Below are 27939 nucleotides of genomic sequence, written 5' to 3'. Positions count from 1 at the left end.
AAAAAGAAAGAAAAAAAAAAAGAACGAAATAAAGAAAAATAAAAACTTGGTCTTTCCGATCCATGGCGTAGAATCGAGAGAAAACTTCCCTTTTTTTTCTTCTGCAGCTTCCTATGCGAATGGCAGGCGCGCGCGCGCGCGCGCATCCATGCACATCGCTTGCATTCGCACGCACATACGCACACGTACACACCGATGTTTTCGCCGAGCGATCATCTCCCCCTTTTCGACGACAACGGCCCCCACGTAAGTCGACCAATCGCTCTCTTGTCTCTTTCTCTCTCTCTTTCTCTCTGTCTGTCTCCCTGTCTCTCTGTCTCTCTCGTTCTCTCTTTCTCTCGAGCGACCTTCCCTCCCATCCCTCTAACGGCCGTCCGTAGAAGACTTCGGTCCGATACACGGGCGCCAGTTCGAAGCGAGAGTCCGTACGTACGAGAGAGGACTTTTCTCGTTCATTGTTAAAACATTTCTGTCTGTTGCGTGTTTTCTCCTTTCTTATTTCTTTTCCTTCTTCTCTTCCTCCTCCTCCTCCTCCTCATCCTCTTCTTCTTGTTCTTCTTCTTCTTCTTCTTCTGTTTTTTCTACTTAGTGCATTTCGTTCTTCTGCCCTCTTTTTTCTTTCTCTCTCTCTCTACACTTTTTACCAGTATATAAAACGTATCTCTCACTTGGCCGCAACGAAGTGAATTCCATTCTAAAAATAAACTAATAATTTATTTCTGACATCAAAAAAAAAAAACAAAAGTAGAAATAATAACAATAATAACAAGAATAATAAAAATTTGCTGTAGTCATTTAATCGGCCGTGAAAAACGATCGAGGTAATTAAAAAGCGTTTGTTTCGATTGATTTACGATCGATAAGGGTTGTGACAGATGAAGATAAAGAGAAATGTAGAGAGAGAGAGAGAGAGAGAGAGAGAGATAGAGCATGAGTCGTTTTGATTAGTACGCGAATCTAGAGTGATAAAAGGAGAGAGAGAAAAGAGAAAGAGAGAGACAGAAAAAAGAAGAAGAAGAAGAAGAAGAACAAGAAGAAGAACAAGAAGGTGCACGACGAAGAAGAGGGAAAAATCACGATCGATAAGGACGCGTGAACGATCGATGAGCAACGCAACAGGTTTCGCGAATCCTCCCCCCTTTACTACTCGTCTTCGTCTAAGTATTCGTCTTCGTCTTCGTGTCTTCGCTTCGTGCTTCGTCTTCGTCGTCGGTTATCTTCGCCTAACCACGTGATCACAGGGTAGAGACTTCGCAACGAAAGGGTATATATATATATATATATCTCTCGCACACGCGCACCACACGATGGGATAGAAGGAAGATACGTATCCTCGTTCGTGAATAACGTTGGAGAACTTTGGATCGGATCGGATCGGATCGGATCGGATCGGATGAGTCCGGACCTTTCGACGATGTTTCAACGAGAAAGGTAAAGAATGAAATAGAAATTTGGATGGAAATAAATATTCGCTTAGAGAGATTGATTTCCGTACGGTAGTGCTATTCCTGCTTATACCGATGCTGCTTCTCCTACGTCCGACTAGAGTGGTGATACGGACGTGAGAAAGGAGCGAGAGAGAAAAGAAGGGAAGGGAGAAGATAGGACGGAGAAGGAGATAGAGTAGAGTAGAGTAGAGTAGAGTAAAGTAAAGTAAAGTAGAGAAGTATAAAGAAGGACGAGAGTTAAGGCCGGTCGAAGACCTTCGGGAATAAACCGTGTTAGAAAGAAAAGAGATTTCATGGTGAAAGTGACCGAAGAGGTTTTTAACGAATCTAATCGAATCGAATAAAATCGAATCGAATCGAGATCGACGTTGATGCGTTTGATTCTCTCTCTATACTTTTTTTTTTTTTTTCATTTTTTCTTCCTCTTTTTTCGTTACTCCGTTTTCTCTCTCTCTCTCTCTCTCTCTCTCTCTCTCTCTCTCTTTCTTTCTCTCGCAAACGTGGCTCGTCGTTCAAGAATCAATGATATATCGTTTCTGCCTACTTTTAATCGTTACCTTAAAGTACGTTTTCTTCATCTTTTTGGATTTCTCTTTTTCTCTTTCTCTCTCTCTCTCTCTCTCTCTCTTTCATTCTCTTCTTCGTAATGTTGTCGCTTCACGGATGCCGGCGCGTTGACCCCATGTCTCTCTTCTCTACGAGTACGCGTGCCCCCGGCGGCGGCAATGTCGGCCCCAACGACGACGACGACGACGACGACGACGACGACGACGACGACGACGACGACGACGACGAACGTATACGATGAGATTTATGTATGTATGATGTGTGTATGTTTGTACGTATGTATGAGGTATGTATGTATATATGTATAATACTACGTGGACCAAACGAGATGCTGCTTCTGTTCCCTTCGTTTCACACCGTACGAAGATTGAATGGATCCGCTTCGAAGAATCGTTTACGATAGACGTCCAAACAAGACGACGGCTATCTCTCGTCTCTTCTCGATAAACTTCAACGTAAGTCTCCTCTTTCTCTCTTTCTCGCCGCTCTTTCTCTCTCTCTAACTTTGTTCCTTATCTTTTTTTATCATTTTTTTTCTATCTTAGTTTTCTTGTTCAGTCTCCTTTCAAGGTCGGACACGCACGTATAAGTATATACAAATATATATACATATGTATTTATTTCTTTTATCGAATATATATATATATATGCTTGTTTATTTATCTATTTATTTATTCATACATGTATATGTGCACATATTTAGTTATTTTTTATTTATTAATTATTTATAATGCATATATATATGTATACGTATTGCACACGTATCAATCAATCTTAACCTCTCTTTCGATCGAACTTACACGATCATTTTATACACGACAAAGTTCACGGTTCATCTTACGTATTTCTCAGTGAATATTACAAAGGAAGCTTGTGAAGGTTATAAAGTATCATTAAAGAGAAGTAATCTTTATTCGCTTTATTCGTTTTTTTCTTTTTCTTTTTTCTCTTCTTTCTTATTTCCTTTTCTTCTTTTTTTTTCATCGCAATTTCGACGTAAACGTACAATAGATATAAACGAGTCGAAATAACTTCCGATTGTCTCGCTTCCGCTTGATAACTTATATTACGTGTCATGATTTCTTCTTCTTCGAGAAAACTCGGCCCTATATATCTTTTTCTTTTCTTCTTTTATTACGCGTGTTATTTTTTCTTTTGATAGAAATCTAATCCACAGGAAAGGTATCCATTTTATTCTCTTACGTATTTAATTGTATTTCCGAGTAATGAATGAAGGAAGCATCCGCGTAACGATCGCATCAGTGATCTTTACGAAAATATGTTATACGAATTATAAATAATTGTTGTGTGTGTATGTGTGTGTGTATCAAGTAATCGCGCTTTTTATATTCGATAAAATAGAATTCACGAAAGTTAATGTTATTATATTTTCTTCGTTTTTGCAAGTATTTTTTGGTTAAAATTCCAAAACACGCGAATTTTAAATAAAGTAATAATTAAATATTATATATAGTAAACGTATACAATATTTATTTGGCATACACTCGCACAGATATATATCAAGTAATTGCAAGTTTTTATATCCTATAAAATAAAAATTACGAGAGGTAACATACATACATTTTCCTTCGTCTTTGGAAACATTTTTTGGTTAAGATTCGAAACAGCGCAAATGTCACATAAAATTTAATGATTCATCAATGAAAAGAAAGAAAAACATAGTAATTTTTCTGAAAGAATGAATCGGATTGAGAATTGATATTTAAACGTTTTTAACTTCGAAGATCGATATCGTTTTATGTTCATCCGGTTTTATCTTAAGCATTTTGTTTATATTTAGTACTTAAAATACATTAATGAGACCTTGGAACGAGTGTTAGTAAACCATTTTTTTTTTAGGTGACTCATCGAGAATCAGTTTTACTTTTTTTTTTTAATTTACGATTTATTTACTGCGTAGCTAATTACGCGTATACTTAGGAAAATTATTCTTTGAAAATGATATGGAGGTCAAATTGAGAGGGGTATACGTAAATCAAAATGCACGATATACAGATAACTATGTTAATTGCAAATAATGTGTGATTGGCCGTGAGTAAGATTCAATTGAATGAAACAATCGAAGAGAAATAATCGAAAGGAAAATGAAATTATAAGATAAGATCTTAGTATACGAGTAATTATCCTACATTAAGTTCTTACTCTCAATTTGAAAATGAAAAATAGGTCAAAAGTTTCTAGATTGCTTTAAAGTCTCTACGTGATCTTAAAAATCGACTATTATTTTTCGAAACTTTTTATGATAGTATTTTCTTTTCTTCTTCTTTTTTTTTTTTATTATAAAACCATAAATCTTTTCCAGAAATCTTTTTTGTTTCTAATCTATACTTCGGATGTTTTTGATTTTCGCCGTTTTGATTTACATTTATTCAAAGCTAGATCTGTTGTGCGCGTTACATCAATATTCAACTAATATTATTCATCTAATTGATATTAAATTACCGAATCATTTTGCATGTAACCTCGCACATATATCGAATCAATGTGAAAACAGAAAAAAAAAGCAAAGAAAACTTGATCTCTCAAAGATGATGATGAAAGCGTAGAAATAAAAAGAAAAAAATATCGATCGGCAATAATTATTCTGCAAATATATATATATATGCATGTGTGTGTGTATTTTATGACGAATAAACAGGAGACCGTGTAAAAATGGTTTTTATATTTCCATTTATTTTTTTTTCTTTCTTATCTTCTTGACTTCTTTAAGTGAAACGCGAAAACGATCGACACGTCTGCACTTGTTTTATCGAGATCTACGGATTCGGAGCGTTTCAAAGGTGACAGAGAGAAAGTCGAGAGTGAGAGAGAGAGAGAGAGAAAGAGAGAGAGAGAGAGAGAGAGAGAGAGAGCGGGAGAGGGGGAAGGAAAAGGAAAAAAGAAAAAAAAAGTGAGGGAATTATCCTTGGCGAAATCTTGTTTCAATGATGATCTACCTTTCAGTGTTATTATTTCAACTACGAATTTTTCTTCCTTTCCTTTTTTCTTCATTTTTTCATTCGATGATACGACACACACACACACATCATGTACAAGGCAGTACTTGACAATAGTAATAAATTTTCTTTTAACATTTATTTGTTATCTCTGTGCTTTATATTATTCTTTTTATTTTTGTAGTATTATTGTTGATTTTACTTGTACATACTGTAATAAAATAATAAAACGATAATATCGAAAGAAGAAAAAGGAAAGCACGTAGAAACAAATTGTAGATAAAATCTAATTTGGTATCTTTTCGCGATTCCTTGAAGATGAAATAGCTATCTTATCGATGAGTTGCGTAAGGAAAAAAAAGGAGAGATTTCGATAATCCCGTTCATTTCTACATTTGAAATGCGACGAACTCGTTGTATGCATGACCACTATCGGAATAATTCTTTAAATCAGTACGAGACGTGTTGAAAGAATCTGAAGGTTAGTCATTCGTTGGTCGACATTAATTTATACGTAACTACTTGTAAATTCGACAACTTACATTCGAGACACCCTCGGCTACGTGTTCCTTACAATTTTTGTTATGTAATCGGAATATGTGTCGGTTTTCTTCTTTCTACAATACACATACACACATTGTTCTTTATGTGTGTGTATGCGCGTATATATATATTTTTTTTTCTTTTTATTCTTCTAATTATTCGTTCGAGAGATCAACATAGAAAATGATTTACATACATCCTTCGTCGTAACGTTGGATTAATCTGTAGAATTTATCGAAAAGTAAAACAAGAAAAACGAGATAATCGTAGTAAGAAGAGATCATTGTTCAGCTCGACAATAGAAAAATATCAAAGATCTTTCCCAAGTACTTATTTCAAGGTCACTAAGTAAACAACTAATTCCTATATTCTTATGCACGACGTTAGAAGCCCCACGATTTCTCTCTCTCTTTCTCTTTCTTTTTCTCTTTCTCTCTTTCTTTCTTTATTAAACAAAAGCTGTCCTTGTTCTCGGTTCGTTCCGTTTCACTCTTCGTTATTAAAACGTAAAAGATCGTGTTTCTTAATTGTAATTATACTGCGACGAATTTTTTTTCTTATACATACATACATACACACATACATATATACTTACATGCAATATATAGATATAGGTATATGCATGTACGTTTGTAGATGCATATAACATATATTAAAATATACTTATATAAATTTAATTTAAAATTATATTACCACAGATATAGATAGAAATATATATAAACATAAATGTTGCTCTAAACAAATCTAACATAGCCAGTGCTTACTAAGTGCAATAGCGGTTAACAGAAGGTGGTCAAGCGTAACTTGAGTAGCAACTATAATATAAGTAGTATACGTAAGTATAATATAAAACAACATGAAATTTAAAGACGCAAGTGTAACGTAATACTCGAACAATAATAACAGCGAACGGACTTGACCAATCAATTGTTCTTTTCTCTGAAGAAGAGAGAAAGAGAGAGAGAAAGAAAAAAAAAAAAAGAAAATATATTATATTTAATCAATCAATTTATTTTAACAGATAAAATCGTCTTAAATGTATATCCATCAGAAAAATCGTGATATTTGTAAAAGGTCGTCGAAACGTAAGAAGTAAAATGTCGAAAGAACTAAATTCAATCGATCGACTGTCGAGACCGACATTTATTTTATTTATTTTTTTTTCTTTTTTTATAACAAGTAAGCAAGTACTTCAATCACAACGAATAAATCGTTGTTGGAGTTAATGGAAATTGTAGAAGAAAAAAAAAAAAGACATCGGTAAGTCGATAAATCGGTGTTGTTGACGCTTCGATGATCATCGATCATTTGACCTTTTGCAATCGATTCTATCGTCTATGAGAAAGTTTCCTGCGATGATTTCTATCTTATTATTCTTTTTCCCGTTTATTTTTCGTTCTCATTTTTTATTTTTTAAAGCACACGTATAATATTCAATTCTATAAATTAAACACGTAATTCGATTTTATAGATACAACGGACAATTCCATTTTATAAAATATATCAGATTATAATAATAGTAAAACGAAGAACTTCGTAAGAGAAAATTTTACGATGAAATATTGTACATTTTTTAGTAGTGGATATTCGTAGGTTTTTTTCATTCATTTTTCTTTCTTTTTCTTTTTTTTTTTTTAAATATACATACGATTCTATAGATCAAATACTCAATACAATTTTGTAAATTGGACTGAAAATTCGATTTTATATAATACATATGAAGTTATAATAAACGCCAAAAATAAAAAAATTTCTAAGAGGAAAAAAATTCTACGGTAAAGAGTTTACATCCTTTTTTTTCTTTTTTTCGTTTCTTTTTAATGCAAATATTCGTACAGACCTTCGATCAAATTGAAACGTGACTTTTTCTCTTATAACAGACACATGTAATATACGATTCCATAGATTAAATACGCAATACAATTTTATAGATTGGACAGACAATTCGATTTTATATAATACATATGAAGTTGTGATAAATGTAAAAAATAAAAAAAATTCATAAGAGGAAAAAAATTCTGCAGTAAAGAGTTTACATCCTTTTTTTTTCTTCTTTTTTTTTTTTGTTTCTTTTTAATGCAAATATTCGTAGTAACTTCGATCAAACTGAAACGTGACTTTTTCTCTTATGTTAGACACGATAGAATTCATGCACGCACGACATCCGTTCGAAGTACGATTCGGTTTACCTGCCTTATATATAGTGGTGTGTGTGTGTGTATATATATATATCTATATGTATGTATGTATGTACGTACGTACGTATACTTCACATTCGACTTACGAAAGATAATTATATGCATATACATACATATGTACACACGTATGAATGCATGATATATGTATGTATGTATGTATGTATGTATGTATGTATGTATGTATGTATGTATGTATGTATGTATGTATGTATGTATGTATGTATGTATGTATGTATGTATGTATGTATGTATGTATGTATGTATGTATGTATGTATGTATGTATGTATGTATGTATGTATGTATGTATGTATGTATGTATGTATGTATGTATGTATGTATGTATATATGTGTATACGTAACGAGAGCACAGATCATCCAGGGAGATGACGTTTTATTGGACGTTCTTTTATTACACGACGGACGAGTTTCGGTAGTGAAAGAATTCGAAACCCTCACCTCGACCGTCATCGACAGTGGCGTAGCAATTAGTGGATTTATCGAATTCTTCTTACCTTTTTATTTGCAACCATAATATAATACTCCTTTGAACGAAAAATTCAATTACCGATAAAAGATAATAAAAAAGAAAAATAAATACACGTTCGAGAACAAGATATATTATTTTTCAAAAATAATGTTGATACAATCACGAATAATAGGAAATGCTTTGTAATTTCTTATAAAAAAAATTACAAGGTTCGCTTCAATAAAATAAAACGATAAAGAAAAAGAAGGAAATATGACGTAGATACGATTACCTACATATATAAACATCTTAAAAATTCTATAAATAATTTCCTTTTCTCTCTTTCTTTTTTTTTTCTTTTCTGTAAACGAACGATTTTATCACAGTACGAAGGGATCAAAAAATAAGAAAAAGAAAAAAAAATGTCGAGTAAAAAAGATATTGTTTTTGAAGACAAAAGAGTAACACGCCTATCGGAATTATTCGACTTATGTATATATATATATGTGTGTGTATGTATGTACGTATGTATTTACGCCAATGTGTGGGTGGTACGGCTCGACTCGAAGCGGGCTTTCGATTTATCTTTTCGCCTTTCCTTTTTGGAGCAGGCTCGGGCGCGACACTTAAAGTCTCTCCGCGTGTTGTGTTGGAGAATGCCTTCGAGGCCGGTCGAAAACGGCCACCATGAGCTCTCTTGCATCCATCGTAGTTCGTTCCAACGTTCCAACGTTCCAATGTTCCAACGTAGCGTTCCAACGTAGCGTTCCAACGTTTCTACGTTCCAATGTTCCTACGTTCCTACGTTGCTTCGTCGAATACACCTTCTCCTCTTTCTCCTCTTTCTCCTCTTCTTCTCGCCCCACCATTGCCAATTCCTCGTAATGTCGCGCCCTTGCACAATAATTTTTTACGTGAGAATCTAACAAGTATTAGATATGTGATATGCATAGTTAGATCATAAGTAACTCGAAATAGAAACGCTAATGTAAGAAGAAATTAATCATTCATTGACTTTATCATTCGGTTCGTACGAACGTTCAGACTGATTTTCAAAATTATATCTATTTGATTTATGTTATTTACATATCGGATATATATCTGTGGAGAACTTGATCGTGTGTATGTGTGTTATTATTATATTTTAATGAAAAAATATATCTAAGGATATATATATATATGTATATATGTATATATATAGAATGTCTTCGAAATCATAATACAAACATTCAATCGATAATTTTACATGCAAGAATAAGTCGAAAAAAAGAATAACATGTTCTTTGTCTTTTTCTTTTTCGTTTACATAAAAAATACGTTTTCAAGTGGAAAATCCGTACAACTGATAATAGTAAAATTTCTAGGTAAGCTGTTGATATTTATAAAGATCAAGTAACGCCATGATTTACTTCTTAATCATTACTATTATACCATTTGTCTAGTTTGATATGTTCATTCTATTAATCATTTTCGTTCTGTCACGATATTCGAATACAGTAATCAGGAATAAATGGGCAAATGCTAATACTACGGAAATAAGATAATAGTAATAATAGGAAACAAATCGTGACACTATCTTACTCGTGTTTATAAATATTAACACGAGTAGGAAAAACAATTGGATCTTATCTCGAAACATATAATTAATGTACATATCCGATTTTCGAAAACATTTTTCATGAAAAACGAAACCTTAAATGAAAAAATATTATTTTCTTTTAGACGCTTTATTTTTCAATGCAGGATCATTATTACTTCTACTATGCTTTCGAAGACACCTTATATATAGGTGTATGTGTATATAGGGCGGGTAGAAAGTTTCTAAGTGAGTCATATATATATATATATGTAGTTATATATATATGCATAAATTTATGTACAGATTTATTAATTAAAAAGAAGATATTTGACATAAGCTTGTATTAAGTACTACATGTTATATATGCATACATACACACATACACACACATATATTTATAAACATATGTATTAACTTATTAATTATAATATATATATACACTATACATTATTAAATTTATATATTGATTTATTAATTAAAAAAGAAAAATATTTATGTATGTCTCTGCAAGAACTCCCATCTGATATTGTATCAATCTCGTACATATACATACACATATAGATGCATATATACATACATACTTCAGATAATTATTTACACAGCCGTCAAGATAAGAGTACGTGATCCCGTGCTAACTTTTCTTCCGATCGTGTTCGTTTCATGGCTTCTGATTAAGGAGCAATGTTGGTTTGATAATTCTCAGTAGTCGAAGCATAATATTACTTTATCGCTCATTACAGTAGGCTCTGTTTCTCGCCACGTGCGACTTCGATGGAAGGGCGTATTTCTCCCTCCCTCCCTCTCTCTCTCTTTCTCTCTCTCTCTCCCTCTCTCTCAATATCTTGTTCTCTCTATCTATCTTTCTCTAACCAGTTTATAACTGTAGTTCGTTCCGACTTCGTTTCGCGACACACGGTTATAAATTGCAAACGTTAAACGTTTCCCGTAAAGTCACTTGCACACGTTTTTACTCTAATCTACTGCATTTTTAAAAGGATCTCAATTATCATCTAATAATAGTATTAGGCAGATATCTGATTGATATTTGATGAGTAACCTTTTTCATGTCCATATAGTAAAAAAGAAATTATTAGCAATAATATTTAATATTAATAATAATAATAAACAAAGTAAAAATAGTAATGATAATAACAATAAAATAATAATCAGGTTATGCAACGTATAAAAATGTTTTTTTTGTAGATTTTTTTTTTTTTGTATTTTTATAATTTTTCTTGTTTACTACAGGTTTATTCAATGCACGAACACGAATATTAACACGATGCAATGAATGATGTAGGCGCGTGCGTATCACGTCGACGACATTCCACGTGCGGAGTTTAAATAACTACCCATAAGAGTGACTATGTCCGATCGTAATAAACTCTTCAAGGTCGCGCGTTTTCCCGATGCATCGAATTTTTCTTTCTTTTTTTTTGGGATCGGAGATTCTTATTCTCGATGATCTTCTCTCTCTCTCTCTCTCTCTCTCTCTCTCTCTCTCTCTCTCTCTCTCTCTCTCTCTCTCTCTCTCTCTCTGTCTGTCTCTTGATATCTTTTTATCTCGTAGGTAATCGTCCTTCACGAATAACATACGTGCATAACAACATCTCATAGCAATCTTGCTTGCAAGTTGATATTATACAACTTTACGGATACTTAAGCTACAAATTGTTCGGAATAATATTATGCTTCGCTCTCGTTCGAGAACGAACACTTTCCTTTTTGTGTAACCTTGAATTTAATAAGTTGTCCGTCCACTTCGATCAATTCTATACTGTTTAGATCGATGAAGGAAGGATAATGTAAGAAATATTACCCGAAGCATTTATTTCTATAATTTAATGTTTGTATCGTGTCTAAGGACGAAAAAAAAATGAAAAAATAAACAAATTATATAGGTTTCAATATCGATTTCTATAAAAAAAAAAGAAAAAAATTCGTAATAACTTTAGTATCTCGACAACAACGTTATTTATGAAATAGTTGCAATTACAGGACGTTATAAAGAGTTAATCCTCTTTATATAGATACGTACACACACACATACTCATACGCGCACGCAAAAAATTTATTATAATTTTATATATATATATATATAATTTATATATATATATATATATATGAGATAACAAACACTCAGTTAAAATAAAATACTATCGTGTTATTTATTTAAATAAAAAATTTTCGATAGAAAAATACTCTAATAATATCATTTATTCCGATATAAAATATTATAAGTATTCAATAGAAAATTACTGAATAGTGTTATTTATCTCTATATAAGATATCAGATATTTTCAAATAAAACAAAAAGAAATATATTACCATAGAGTTGTATTTATTGAAATATTTATAAATTATTAAAAATTCCGAGATTACTTATTGACCAACCGATTAAAATGATAAAAAAGAATATTAAAGATGAATCTTAGTTACATCATTGGTATCGAAAGAAGACTGAATGTTTCTCAACAAGATCGTAATTGCTTTTAACGAGAGTGCTACTGTTGGTCCGATGAATCAGTATTATCCTGCGATTTTATTAAGAATACTCGCGCCGATCGTTAAACGAAACGATCGTAATGATCTCAATTATAAACGGTGGCTCTTGCGGCTGTTATTATGAAGAGTCGAGTTCCTCTTAGTTACTTGGTACTAACGTTCGACTATAGAAAATGGCGTCGACGAAGACGACACGATGACGACGAAGAAGAAGAATAACTAGTTATACTTGGATACGAATCCAATCATCCTGAGAAAATGAACGATAATTATCGAATGTATGCCAATCTATTTTAGAGATCATAAATCCTTTTTTTTTTTCGTCATTACATTTCCGTATATACTAGTAGATATATGATCGAAGGATGCCTTTTACGCTTTAATATTTCCTAGTTCTCTGAAGCATCCATTTTATAATCTAATCGCGTTCACGATCGATAATTATCGAATACATATCCGGTTTATTACCAATAGAGATCGTAAATCCTTTTTCTTTCTTTCTTTTTCTTTCTTTTTTTGTTCTTGTTCATGTCATCATTACGTTTGCGTGTTAGATGGAGTATGATCGAAGTACGTGTCTTTAACGATTTAATAATTCTTAGTTTATAAATCATCTACTTTATTATTCAATCGTGTCTCAATGTGCGATCTTTTTCTTTTTTCTAATCTCTACGTAAGGAAATTCTACGTAAGAAGATATTGAATATTAAGGTATGAATACTTTAATACCTGAAACGATTGACCTTTTGCTCTACATACTTATTATACAGCTTACTTTATTTTCAATGCTATGGAAGAAAAAAAATAAAGAAGAAACAAAAAATAAATTCTATGGATTATTATAAGGAATGAAAACGTATGAGGATTCAGGTCGCGGGTATTCTGATCATAGAGATTTTGTTAGGAAAAAAAAAACAAAGAAAAAAGAATATATATATCAATATATATATATATATATATATATATATATATATATATATATAATATATAGAAAAAAGAAATCTTGAGACTCAAACAGGCTTCTTTATATATGTATATACCGAGAGTTACGATGCATCTTCAATGGTGGCAAGTTTATGTTAGAATTACAGATGCATTCGTTCGATGCACGTATACCGTATACACCATACATACGTGTACATGTATAGAGACCATATGCCAGGGTCCGCTTCCTATCTCTCTCTCTCTCTCTCTCCTCTCTCTATTTTTCTACTCTTTTCCTCTTGGAAGCAACCGGTATAGCTTTCTCGTCCTAGAAAGCTTCTCGTCGAGGCTATCACAGCATCACATGGCTTTACGTTATTGCCCGTAGCCGTTGCGTTGTCTTGTATTCCCATATATGTATATATGGTATAGTAGAAAGACTCATTGCTTTCTGTACGTAGGTATTGTATTATGGAGAATAGGGTAGGAAACAAAACGAAACTCACCATTGATGGTGATAGTAACGGTGGTGGTGGTGGTGGTGGTGGTGGTTGTGTTAATATTGAAGATAGTAGTAGTGGTAGTAGTCACCCTTTTCTCGTTACACGATCCTAAACCCCTTCGATTGTCTTCTTTAGATTTTAAAGGTTTCTCTTGAACTCCCTTGAACATGCTTATTCGTAGAATGAAATTTGTCTTGTTCGTTTCTAATATCATATATGTATTATCAGTCATGTACAATCATAATTCAATTTTTCGTTATTATAAAATAATTACATTATTAACAGTCGATCATATACAATATAAATCAAGTTGTAAAAGAAAAAAAAAGAGATGAAAAACAAAATGAAATAAAAAAAAAGAAAGAGAGAGAGAGAGAGAGAGAGAGAGAGAAAGAGAATAAAAGAAAAAGAAGAAGAAGAAGAATAGGAAAAAAAATCCCGATGTAAAATTTTTAACATTCGAATAAGCCATTCGCTTGACAATAAGAAAGAGTTGTCTAAAGATCTAAGAGCAATCGTTGGGTAAGGACGACAGTTAATGGTCGATGTGAATCGTTACGTGAAAGATCCATTTGAGAATGTATGCACTCTTGCAGAGACGATGCGTGTGGAAAGTGGAGATGAGAGAGAGAGAGATAGCGAATGATGCTGCTGCTAATATTGCTTCTGCTATCGCTGTTGCTATTGCTGCCGTTATTGTTGCTGCTGTTGCTTCCTATGTGTTGCTATACTCGTTCGTTCCAATTGCGATTTCTCGCTTACGCCTGCCAATTAACCTTAATTGTACCAGAAGGGAGAAAGAACGGGAACGAAAGAGAGAGAGAGAGAGAGAGAGAGAGAGAGAGAGAGAGAGAGAGAGAGAGAGAGAGAAGGATGCGTTCGGTACAAGAAAGAAAGGAATGGGGAGGGGAGAGGGTGGGTGGGTGGAGGGGAGAAGAAGACTATTACTAGTCGCCGATTTCACCATATTTAGAGACTCTCTGATTTTCGAGAGCAAAATAACTCTCTCTCTTTCTCTCTTTCTCTCTTTCTCTCTTTCTCTCTCTTTGTTTCTATCTTTTATACCATCATTTCACATAATGGATGTTCTTCTTTCTTTCACCATTTTTCTCCTTTTTTTTTCCTTTATATTTTTTTGTTTTCCTTTATTCTTTTTTCCTTTTTTTCGCTGAACGTTAATCGCCTCTCGAATTTTCATCGCATAGGGAAATCGAAAGTACCGTGATTGTGTCGAATGAAATCGTCGTTTTATTGTAGGCACACGTCAATTTAGATAGATATTGGTTTTACAAAGGATAAAAGGATTCTTTGAATTCTAATTTATTGGGATGTACAACGTTTTATTGATTTTATTAGAAACTAGAAAAAGAAATAACTCAAAGGGATTTATTTGTTGGTTTAACTGCGATTGATAAAAGAAAAATAGATAGGAAGAGTTGTGTATATATATCGAGTGGGAGCGAGAGAGAGAGAGAGAGAGAGAGAGAGAGAGAGAGAGAGAGAGAGAGAGAGAGATCATATTGTCATAGATTTTAATACGTTTAAAGAATGTTCTCTTAAATTTTTGATATCTTCATCGTTATTCTATCGCTTTACTTAATTATACATATTTATCATGGTTGCTCAATCTCCTTTCTTTTTATTATTATTTTTTTTTCTTTTCATTTTTAATTTTAATTTTAATTTTAATTTTTCTTTAACCTAATCAGGTGATCGTCCCACACCTCCTCGATGAGAACCGATAATAATAATAAAGATAAGAGTAGATAATATTTTTCCGAACGATCCGTCGAGGTCGTTACGTTATAAATCATTTTATTATCGTCTCATTGATTTTACGGAGCATCCGTTAGAGAGTCGATTGGGATATTTAAGTATAATAGGGGGTCTATACATAAGAGAAGAAGCTTGTGAGAGAAAAGTAGATAGAAATATAGAGAAAGAAAGAGAAAGAAAAAGAACTGTTATTACTAGTCGTCGATTTCCATTCATAGAGAGTGGACCTCTAATTTCCGTCTTTTCTGTGGATACAGCTGTTCCAGTACAACAATGTCTATATATATGTACGTATGTATGTATGTATGTATGTATATTATGTGTGTACAGAAGAAAGGAGGAGATAGGACGTGAATTATAATTGCAAAATAGTTCCTCGCGTCACGCCTCAAGGAGATTAAAACCCGAGCTCTGATTTCTTCTTGATGCTCGATAAATCTTTCCTATTCAACTGTTTTTTATACTTTGACATGTTTGGATAATTCATTTCAGTATACACACATATACATATGTATATATGTACATACGTATGTATGTATGTATGTATGTATGTATGTATGTATGTATGTATGTATGTATGTATGTATGTATGTATGTATATGCATATGCATTTTTAAAAAATTCATTTTATTATTTTACGTTCCTTGTTATTGTTATTGTAATAAAGATTTTATATATTTAAGAATAATAGAAATATATATACGTACATATATGCATATATATATATATGTAAACTAAGGATTTTATATATATATATATATATATTATATACGAAATAAATTATTATAGAAATATTCTTTGGAAATTACAATGAAGAAGAAGAAGAAGAAGAGAAAAAAAGAACACGTATAGAGGAAGTAATTCTTTATTAAATAAAAAAAATTCCGTCGGCTCGTTAAAGAAACATTTACGTTGGTCAAGCTATAATATTTCTTACGTATATTTATGTAAAACTTTTTTACGATTTCTTCTTTACAGTTAGAATGGTCGCGCATTTTAGCGCGTGGTCTCGATTCATTTGGAATATTCAAAAGGAAATACATAGTTTGTAAAACGTCTACTTTCTGTGAGACTTCTCTCTCTCTCTCTCTCTCTCTTCCTCTCTCCTTCTCGGTATCCGGCATTCTTGCATTTTCAACGATCGTAGCGATCACATAAGGATAAGAAGATGGTCGTTTGGCATTCTCAACGACTACGAGGACGACGACTCTTCTCTTTCTTTCTCTTTTTCTCTATGTATCTATCTACCTTACCTATCTATCTCTTAATCTCATTGGATCGCTACATCAGATTTTATTATATTGCGTATATAATTAAGACAGTTATTGGTATATATGGATTATACTTAACGGTAGTTGAATGTCGAAACGAGGCCGTTGTTCCCTTCCACAGGAAGCAAATGGCACTTTAAATAACCGAGTAATATACACGTCATGCTTTCGTCAGGGGACAACTCAAACACCGCAGATCGGAACTTTTACGTTCGACTTCGATCATGTCAGCCGGAACTCGATGATAATTTCTATAAAATCGTTATATATCGTTACGACGTTGATCCATACAATGTCGCACGTATTACACAAATATTTCGTTTGTGCGTGTGTGTGTATGTATATAGTGTATACGTTCATATTCAGAAATAATATTATATAAATATATAAAATTAGTTTAGTTTCGATCTTTACGATTTTATACAAATTTTTTTTTTATATATATATTTATTTATATACATATGGATATAATAGGTATAATAAAGTGATATTTATAAGCGTTATATTTTATCCAAAGATTTTTATAGGAATTTAATAAGAAGATAACGACAAATATCGATAGATTGGTAATACAGATACGTAACTACACAGAAAACTCTGAGATAAGTCAATAAAGCGAGAACGTGTGAATAATAATGAAATATTAACGATGTCAACGTTATATTGTGGAATTGCAAAAGTAGTCGTGCAAAACGAGAGTCAATTAAGTTTGTTATGGGAAAGATGTTAAAAATAAAAACGTAAAACAAAAAATAAATAAATAAATATATAAATAAAGATAAGAGGAGAATTCTCGATGAACGAAAAGTAAAAGAAAAAAAAAAAGATAGAAGCATAGATATATATAGTATGTATATCGCTTGAGTTTACGTGAAATTTAACGATAACAAGCTAATAGAGTATACGAAAGAGTCCTTGGCAAAAAAAAAAAAAAAAAAGGAAAAAGAACGTTCGCGTTAATTCGACTTAAAATGATGTCACGTATTTCACACTCGATGATTTACTATGATGCGTCAAGATTAGATGCGTTTTAAGGTCTAATTTAATAGATCGTTAAGGTTGGTTTATCTAATAGAAAAAAAATATTCAGGTTGTTTGAACGATTCTACGTAGAGATATGATTCATGAAATAAATTTTGTAATTGGAAAGCTCTTTAACCGTACGAGCTAATCGTTAGAAAAGGAAAAATCATTTGTGTTGATTTGATTTAAAATTATGTCACGTATTTCACACTCGATGATTTACTATGATACGTCAAGATTAGATGCGTTTTAAGTTTTAATTTGAAACCTCATTAAATCTTATCTGATATGAAAAAAAAAATAGATATTCAATTTATTTGGATGATTCTATTTAAAGATGTGATTAATGAAAGAAATTTTGCAATTGGAAGGCTTTTAAATCGTACGAATCAATCGTTAGAAAAGAAACAAAATGTTCGTGTTAATTTATTTAAAAATTATGTCACGTATTTTATGCCAAATGATTTAGTATGATACGTTAAAATTAAATGAGTTTTAATATCTAATTTGAAAGCTCGTTAAGATTTATTATCTAGTAAGAAAAAAATATTCAGTTTTAACGATTCACCTTAAAAATATGATTCATAAATGTTGCAATTGGAATGCTTTTCAGTCGCACGTATCAATAGCGCGTTAAGGTTTCTTTATCTAATAGAAAAAGAATATTCAATTAGTTTTGACGATTCGATTTGGAGATATCGTTCGTAAAATAAATTTTGTGCGATTGGAAATCATTTTAGATGTCTAAGCTAATCGTTAGGAAATGAGAAAACGTTTTGCGTTAATTCGATTTAAAACATTATCATTTAGGTATTTCACAATCGATGTTTATTATGATACGTTAAAACTACGTTGCGTATTAATATCTAACTTAAAAGCTCGTTAAAGTTTGCTTATCTAATAGAAAAATAGTATTTAGTTTGTTTTGACGATTCGACTTGAGATATGATTCGTAAAATAAATTTTGCAATTGGAAGGCTCTGTGGTCGTCCGAGCTAATCGTTAAAGGAAACGGCAAAAGTCGTTTGCATTAATTTGACTAAAAATGATGTCATGGTATTTCACGTCCGATGGTTTACCATGATACGTCAAGATTAGATGCGTTTTAAGGTCTAACATATAACTTCGTTAAAGTTTGCTTATCTAATAAGAAAAAAGAAAAATATATTCACACTTGTTTGAACGATTTTATAATATTTGAAGATATGATTCATAAAATAAATTTTGTGCGATCGGAAGTCCTTTCATTTGTCCGAGCCAAGCGGAACGTTTCATTTTGAATAATTATTAATCTATATGTAATATGTCATATATGTACTTACCATTCTAAACTATTGTTTTGCATACAATCGATCGCAAATTCGTCGAATCATTTTTATTTCATCGATCCTTTTCTATTGACATGAATTTTTTTAACTGTACAAGAATCTCGATCAGACTTTAAAATAATTCCATGAATCGATAAAACAGCTTACATCGAGTTACATCCTTTGATCATGTCAGACTCCCTCATCACATTTTATTTTTCGGTTTGTTTTTGCTCCTTGTTTTTTTTCCCTTCTTCTTCTTATTTTATCTTCGACCCTTTTGATCTTTATCTCTTACCAGAACTCTTTCTTTCATCTTACGAAACAACGATCCATTCATTTTTTACTTCGGCATTTTTTTTTTAAGCTTTAACACTCTTCTTAGAAAGATGACTTCCCGAAAGAGAAATTCTTTGTTCTTTCTGGTTAATTATATTAAAAATAAATTGGAGATAATATTAAATTGAATGAATTGAAATTGATACATTCGTATGCATATATATACACATAAATATATATATATATATATATATATATATATATATATATCATTTATAATGATACAAAATATATATAAAATAAAAAACTGGTATATCGAATCACTCAACTTTTGTCTATATAATATATATTTGTATATATTCGAGTAGATAAAATCGAATGATTAAATATACAAATTTCGTTTAAGTGATAATGAAAAAGAAACCAAAAGAAGAAAAAGAGGAAAGAAGAAAAATGGAACGTCTTTTAGAGTAGATCCCCATCGAGAAAATAGTTCGAGAACTTTGCTGTGTTGCTGCTGCTGTTACTAAAGTTAGCATCGACACGAAAGATACCGTCTCGTACAGACATACATAAATACATTCATCCATCCATCTATACGTACATACATACATACGTTCTTACGTGTTAGTAGAAGAAACGTCCATTGGCAAATGCCAACGAGATAAATTCTCTCTACGAAAGATCTGTTGGATGTATAATAGAAGAAGCTTAAGAGAAATCGAGAGGTACCTCGCGTGAAATTATAGATAGAATCGAACGAAATGATAGACCTCAGACGACGTAATAGTTCGCTTACCCTATTGTTGACAAAAGTTACGAGAGAGATCAAAGAAAGATGAAGATAAATATAGAAAGATAGAGACAGAGAAAAATTATGCGAGATTAGATCGAAACGATCGAAAGTGTATATCTCATCCTTTCGATATCAAAAGAGAAACCGATTGAGAAAGATAAAATTTTCATTTTAACATGTACTATCAGGACCGCATTTACTATTAGGCGCATAAGGATGTCATTATTTATAGGATCATATTTTTAAATCTTGTCGTCACTCCATTGAACTATACTAAAAAAAAAAAAAAAAAAACAACCTAATACATTCGCTGAAGCTAGAAAAAAATAACTTTTAATTATTGCTTCATTTTTAATACATTTATTTGTTTTTCTTTTTTCTAATTTAAATTTACATTGATTTATTTTTATACTTCTTTTTTTATATCTATTTTATCAAAATGAGTTATTACGAGAATGTCGATTTTTATTTTCAATGAACTTAAAAAGAAAAAAAAGAAAGGAGAAAGAAGTAAAAGATGATCTAATGGAAAGGCTCAGAAAGTGTAAATACGGTCCTGATTCTAATGCAGTTATGGAAACATCCGATGATACTTCTAATTTCATTTATGATAACTGTAAAAATCATCCTCGTTCATTTGGCAATCTCGGCCACTTAAAGCAATCCTAGAAGTTTACATTCCACGATTTCATCATCGACATTCTTTCTCTGTCTCTATTTCTATCTATCTCTCTCTTTCTCAATTATCGTTCTTTCATCTCAGATCCATTATAAGATCGGATGCACGTAAAGTTATGTATATTTTTCATGTATACAACGAATTATAATACAATATAAATTATGTAAAAATGTAGTATTATATTATTAACAAGGATACGTACCAGTCTTCATATTCTTCTATTTGATATAATCACAAAATTGCTGTTTTCTTTTCTTACTCACTCACCCACTCGCTCGTTCCTTCGCCGATCATTTCCAATGTATCATCTGTGTGTTTATCATATATGTAAAATAAAAACCGAAAACATCATTCTCCTTTCTGTCTGGCATCGAAGAGAACTTTGTTCGTTGCGCGCATGCGCGACAATTCTCTCTCGATAAAAGAAAGCGATAATATACAACACGCGTCAAAATAAAATTTATTTATTTAATTTATTCTTAAAAATTAAAATGTGTTATATTAATTTGTTAATTAATTTTTTAATCTATTAATTATATTGTAATGGCTTTTTTATACTTAGATAGGTAAACTGTGCCATCTGTGTCCACCGAAAAGCGTCAAAAACAGAGAACATTTAATTACATAAGCCAAGCGTATCGTCTGCGCAGAACACCTTGCGCACAACGAATAAAGTAACTTTTTCTATCTCACTTCAAGGGTCAGTGAACTTTCCACTTAATGGGAACTGACGATATAATCTTATTACGTATGTAATATTTATAGAGGATGATTATAAATTAAAAATCAGTTGAATATCTCCTTCGTTAATTTAGATACACGCATACACACATTATATATATCTTAACAAAGGAGATATGCAACTAACCATTAATTTATAATTAGCCTGTATATGTGAACACAGATATACTCGATCTTTATCAGATCGTTTTTAACATGTATCGTGAAACGTTAGCTTTGAAATTCCTTTCAAAGTTTCTTATACATTTATTTTTCGCTATCTTCTTCTTCTTCTTCTTCTTCTTCTCTTCTTTCTCCTTCTCTTTTTTTTTATTTCTTATTTATAACGTGTCGATGATTACGCAGGATCCTATTCATGTACCGTCGTCATTTTTCTATTTCTTTCTTTTTCTTTTTCTCCTTTCTTTTTAGTTCTTCGTATATGACGATTGTATTCGTATATATAAGTATTTATCTACATAAGTATGTATGTTCGTCATCTGCATGCCAATGATATATCCAGCTGCGTTACAACTTTCTTCTTTAGAGAAGCTTCACGAGGCGCGAGTTTCACAGAGATGCTAACTCGGATGTGAAACGTAGCTGGATATTTATCGTTGCTGAGGATTTACTTTCGTATTCGTCGTCTTGTAGCAAGAGAACTTTTCCCTTGGAACACAAATTTTCCACCTAAAGAAATCCTTTCCACTTCGGTTAGCTCCTTTTAATCTCGAGAAATGTACACCGCCGAATATATATATATATATATATATATATATATATATATATACATGTATATATGTATGAGAAAAGGAGAAAGAAACAGAAGAGAAATAAATGAAAGAAAGATTAGAAATATACACAAAATTATAATATTGTGGTTGTTCGAAAAAGTATCGATATTGTTTTTCATCTTTAATGAAATAAAATAAAAAAATCATCGCTGAATTAAAAATAAGAATAATTTATAAACTTGATCGCAAACAACCCGCTTCAAAAATTGATATTTTTAATATCGTTGTATATGTACTTTCACACACATATATTTGAATATAAATATTGAATATAAATATGCGTAATAATATGTAACACTATATGTACAGAAACGACACGGAATAATACAAATAAAAATTAATATATATAGTACTGTTATATAACGTATGCATTTTGACGCATCAATATTCAATACGAAACATACATATGTAAAAGTAGATACGTATATTCCGGACATCTCAATAAAATAATATAAATTCGTCTAACATTCCAAAGTGTCAAATCAGACGAAATATTTTACTAATCAATACGATAATGTCGTCGATCGTTTTCCTCCGTTTTTCAATGTTCTCTCTTTCTCTTTCTCTTTGCTCTCAGATAGTTTCAAAATTCTGCCGAATTATTGATAACCGATGAGAAGTTGTTTCGTACACTCGTACCATTCTATCTCTTTGTCTGTCCCTCTATTTGCTGCATAAGATATAATTTATGTATGTATGTATGTATGTATGTATGCATTTTCGATGAATAATATCGAACCAGAATATTCGATTTAATTAATAGACAATCTCGAATGTCGATGGCTTCGTTAGTGCAGGTTAGATTTAACTTGTGCCACTTGTCTTTTAAAAACTTGACATTTTGCATGATGTTAAATATAAAATAAATTATTCACGATATAGAAATTAATTTTTTATATGTGTGTGCATGCGCGTACGTGTACGCGTACATGTACGTGTGCGTGTATGTAATATAAAATAATTAAATAAATAATTTGATGTGTTACAGAGAAGACCGATGCGGAAGCGGTGTTGTGCCTGATCGAAGCAGAGAGGGGCTTCGTGAAAGATAGATAGATAGAGAGAGAGAGAGAGAGAGAGAGAGAGAGAGAGAAGAAAAGAAAACAAGAGAAAAGAAGAGATTAAAAAAGAACGAGAGAGATAGAGATAGAGAGGAGGAAAGAGGGAAAAACAAGTACGACAGGATGTTGCAGAGTTGCAACGGGAGCACGTCGCGACGTGCCAGACGAGTCCTCGTATTCGTTTTCGCTTGGAGTCTCCTCATGATAGCGGCCGTACAATTTCGTCATGCCGAAAACAGTGCACTTCGTAACGGTCGTAATACCGAGGAGAATAATGCAGTTGGTGACGTAGTCATCGACGATAATTATATTCGTCGGGAGGCCGGTATCGTGAGAACGGGAACCGATGATAAAATACCAGGTGGTTCGTCGAGTCTCGGTCTGTCTCGTTATCTTTTGCAAAGATCGAAAGATCCTGAGACTGGTTTTGGTAATGTAGTCGGTGGCGGCGGTGGATCGATTCTTCCAACGACTACGATTGTAGGTAACAAAAATAGTAATGAAAATTCAGTAACGAGAAATCCTTTGGATTTGGAGCCATTGTTGGATAAAAGACCAGCGAAAACCGAGGAGGAATTGATCGAAGAAATCGAGGAAAGGTTACCTAGCCTTCCTCTCGCTTATTGGAGCAAAAATAACAGGTTTAACGGTCAACAAAACAAAATATCTAAGAAGGGTAACGAGAGCTGTGCTAATTTCAAGTTTCCCTCGATCTACGATCTAGAATTTAATAACGTCTACTGGCAAACGTTGAGGACAAGCAACGGTACTTTCCAGTTCTTCGGTGCGTTTTATGATAAACGTAGGCTTTCGAGGATCGGTCCTGCTATAAGGATCGTTGGTATGATCGATAGGATCGAGCCTAAGGTCAAAACTTATTGTCAGATGTGGTACGACGGTGACAAAAGTCCAATCGTGGTCGAGTATCTCGAATACAAATACATTTGGTATTCGAAATGGGGCAATTACAAACAGGGAATATATCAGCCATACGTTATAGCCTGCAAGGTGCCGCAATCACATTGGTCCAAGGGCCCACCAGCGTCCGTTTCTATGGTCGAAAAGCCATGCGACACGCCGACTAACAATCTCCGAGTTATTTACAATAAACCAAAACGTAAAAAGGACTTTGCTGTTTGCGTCAAGGGCCTGGATTTTCTTCACGAAGATCTTTCCGTAAGATTGGTCGAATGGATCGAACTGATAACCCTTCTTGGAGCCGACAAAATATTTTTTTACGAACTTCAAGTTCATCCGAACATAACGAAAGTTTTGAATTATTATCAGAGACTCGGTAAGGTCCACGTAACACCTTTGACATTACCCGGTGGACAACCTAATGTTCCCTCTTTTCAACATATGTATCTAACGAAAAAAACTAATCACAAGAGACAAAACGAGCTGATACCGTACAATGATTGTCTCTACAAACATATGTACGAATACGAGTACATAGCACTGTTAGATGTCGACGAAGTGATCATGCCAGTGAAGGACGCTACCTGGCAGGACCTTATGAAGAGGGTCTTACCTAAGGCCTTCAAAATACGAAACGAGACACGCGCCTCTTACAATGTGAGAAACGTCTATTTCCTCGACGACCTGCTGCAGCCCCATGGCCATTTCAAGGACATACCCAGGTGAGTACGAGCCACGACTTTCACGACGGGACATAATTGCTTAGCAGTATCTCGGATCCTGTTTGTCCGCGTGACAATTATTTTCGCCAGCCGTTTATTTTCACGTATCGTTAGCAATTAATATTTTATATTTAATTAATAAATATAAAATAAGTCTTATACGATTGAATTGCTATAGTGGAATAAAAAAAAAAAAAGAAAAAGATAAAGCAAAGTCATTTGAGAAAGAAAATAATATCGAAGATATTTCAATTCGACGATCGTTTAATTATCATCGGGGTAACGATTCTAACGAGCTTTTGATATTTTTAAATATCATCGCTCGCGCAACTCCATCCATTATTCAAGTCGTCAAATTACAACCAAATCGTTAGGAAGGTCTCGAATTAAAGAATGCAACGCAGCATGCAGAATCGTGGTTGGCATAAACGATTCAATGCCATCCAAGTCGGTCAAGCGGAAGTTTCCAATAATAATTAACGTGACAATTTTGCAATGAAAAAGAGAGAGAGAGAGAGAAAGAGAAACAGAGATTCTCTTCCCTTAAGTATTATTCTGGAAATTATTATAATCAATGTACGTAGGTATAAAGTATATGAAATATCGCGCGTTGGAAAGAAAAGAGACGCGTGATCATAAAAAATGAATTCTTTATGAATTGGATATAGCAGTTAAAATCTTTTCTAACGTTAATTTTCTTCTTATTACTCAGGTACATGCATATGCTGCAGCACGTATACCGTTCGAAGAACTTCACTAAACCAAACCAGTACATCAAGTGCTTCCATAATCCTGAACGGGTCGTCACTTTGCACAATCACTTCCCTTTGGCTTGCCTTGGGGCCGGATGTACGAGTTATCCGATCGAGACAGAAGATGCTCAGCTACAGCATTATCGTGCCGATTGTGTGAAGTCTTTAAAGAAGACTTGCGTTGAATATCGCGAGAACAGCATCTTAGACACGACGATTTGGCGATACAAGGATCAGCTTGTGGAACGAGTTACCAGAACACTTCAAATCCTTGGCTTTTTTGGTCCAAGCTAGCGTCACGTTTTAGTTTCGCTAAGAACTCTGACAGAGTTTTACATTAATTATTTTTTTTTCTTTTTTTTTTTTTTTTAATTCCTCCAACCTTCTCTCTTTGACGTGTTCGTTGCTTTAAAGAGATCGGTGAATTTCGACGATTATCCTTTTTGTAGGATTAAAAATGTCGAATCAATCAAGGTCATTTTAAAAACGTTAAATCCCAATCGTTTATGAAATGAATTAATTATTCGCCTGATCCTTAAGTCACGAATCGATGAAATTTTAGTTGTCGATTTCTTGATAGAAATATTATATCGAGAATTTATTATTACGATATTCTACCACGTAACATTGTCAATTTATAATTTTTATTTCTACGTATGTAGACGTATGTATATGTAGCTCGCAAATTCAAATCGATCAGAAGTGTGTGTATGTATGTATGTATATATATACACATATATATATATATGCATATGTATATATGTATGTATATGCACCATTATGTTAGCTTCATAAGATTTGTATTCTCAATGCGTTCGTCGAACCTTTTTCACATTTTGGTAGTCTAATGAAGCAACATCCTGCTTCATTCCTTCAAAAATATTTTTTATTTTTCTAACTTCCTATGTGATAACGATTTAATTACAGTATATTCTGTATCTCTTTATCTCTTTCTTCCATGTCACTATATCTACTTTTCCTTCATGGTGAACCTCGATCGCTTTCTTTATAGAATAGAATAGGATTGACTATACAATTATATTCCATACTAAACGAAACGCTGATTTATGCGTTTTATGCTCGAATACGAGTTAAGAGAAGGCGATTCATGTATACACCATGATCCGATTATTAATGTAAACAATATTAGATTAGAAAGCTCGTTTATAGATATAAATAGTCTTTTGTCTAACTTGTAATAATTTACTCGCATCCTTTACGCTTAATCTACGATTTTCGAGTGTGTCTATTACGAAAAAGTATCCTTAAAAAGGACAACTCTGTCCTCGTTTCTTATCATCTCTTTTTAATGAAAATTTCATTACTCGCTATATAAAGAAAATCATAAAAAAATATGTGATAATAACAATAATGATAATAATGATAATATAGCGAAAAAAAAGGAATGAAATAAATATTTTCTCACGAAACTTTGAAAGTATATATTAATTAGAAAACTAATGTATCTTTTTTCATTGAATTTCGTGCCTTTTTAAAGAAAATGTCAAAGTATACTATTGCGAGCTTAGATTGCTCGTTTCAACGATGTTTCCTATTTGTATATAACTGACTATATACTTAATGAAGAAGTCACATTCATCGTAAATAAATAAATAAATAAATAAATAAAATCAATAATTATATCAATGAAATGAATTTTCGTGGAGAATTGCCTACATCCTCATTAGTAGATGGATAAGTAAAATAAACACACACACACACACATATATATATAGGTGTATATATATATGAATAAAAAAATTGATATGTAAACTAATAGGCTTTAATCTCTCTAAAACAATCTCGTGGCTTTCGAGTAAATCAAATATAATCGATAACGCTCTGTTTGATTTTGGTTGAATTTGATTAACCGATATATAAAATTGTCTTAACAGCTTTTGAAATCGTATGCATACCTTGACATAGATGAAGTATGATTAGATTCATTGCTACGAACAGTATTACCCAATCATTGCAATATTCTTTGAAGACATTGCTTCAAATACTTCGGCCCGTATAATGCTTAAATTATAATAATTAAACAATCTTATAATTACATATGCAATACTATACATAATATTTATTTATTTATATATATATACATACAATAATACAATATATGGTATTATATATATATATATTAATATTAC

General features: G+C 32.3%; 1 protein-coding gene and 1 long non-coding RNA gene across 5 annotated transcripts; one reads left to right on the top strand and one right to left on the bottom strand.

The window, feature by feature from the left end:
• Window positions 1-221: 221 nt before the first annotated feature.
• LOC127072750 (uncharacterized) lies at window positions 222-27441 on the top strand. 3 transcript variants are annotated; one of them, XM_051013429.1, is made up of 4 exons: window positions 222-821; window positions 949-1431; window positions 23325-25037; window positions 25750-27441. In XM_051013429.1, exons 3-4 carry the CDS (start codon window positions 23521-23523, stop codon window positions 26081-26083), a joined length of 1851 nt encoding a protein of 616 aa, XP_050869386.1. In that variant the 5' UTR covers window positions 222-821; window positions 949-1431; window positions 23325-23520; the 3' UTR covers window positions 26084-27441. The 3 variants fall into 3 exon arrangements, with proteins under 3 accessions (XP_050869386.1, XP_050869377.1, XP_050869397.1); XM_051013420.1 differs by having other exon boundaries at window positions 222-1431; XM_051013440.1 differs by lacking the exons at window positions 222-821; window positions 949-1431 and adding an exon at window positions 2382-2470.
• Window positions 16271-21192, bottom strand: LOC127072914 (uncharacterized). 2 transcript variants are annotated; one of them, XR_007785614.1, is made up of 4 exons: window positions 21025-21192; window positions 19084-19490; window positions 18330-18904; window positions 16271-16989 (listed from the first exon to the last, which is right to left on the bottom strand). It is a non-coding gene; the product is annotated as an uncharacterized LOC127072914 (long non-coding RNA). The 2 variants fall into 2 exon arrangements; XR_007785613.1 differs by having other exon boundaries at window positions 18330-19490.
• Window positions 27442-27939: the final 498 nt, after the last annotated feature.

The sequence above is a fragment of the Vespula vulgaris genome, chromosome 1 (assembly GCF_905475345.1).
Source record: "Vespula vulgaris chromosome 1, iyVesVulg1.1, whole genome shotgun sequence".
Lineage (NCBI taxonomy): Eukaryota > Metazoa > Arthropoda > Insecta > Hymenoptera > Vespidae > Vespula > Vespula vulgaris.
Note: the sequence above shows the minus strand (reverse complement) of the source record. Positions and strands in the feature narration are given on the sequence as shown.

Excerpts from the sequence above, each read along its gene's own strand:
- LOC127072750 (XM_051013429.1), top strand. The coding sequence starts at position 23,521 with ATGTTGCAGAGTTGCAACGGGAGCACGTCGCGACGTGCCAGACGAGTC. Across the intron at positions 25,038-25,749 it reads CATTTCAAGGACATACCCAG|GTACATGCATATGCTGCAGC; the intron begins GTGAGTACGAGC and ends CTTATTACTCAG.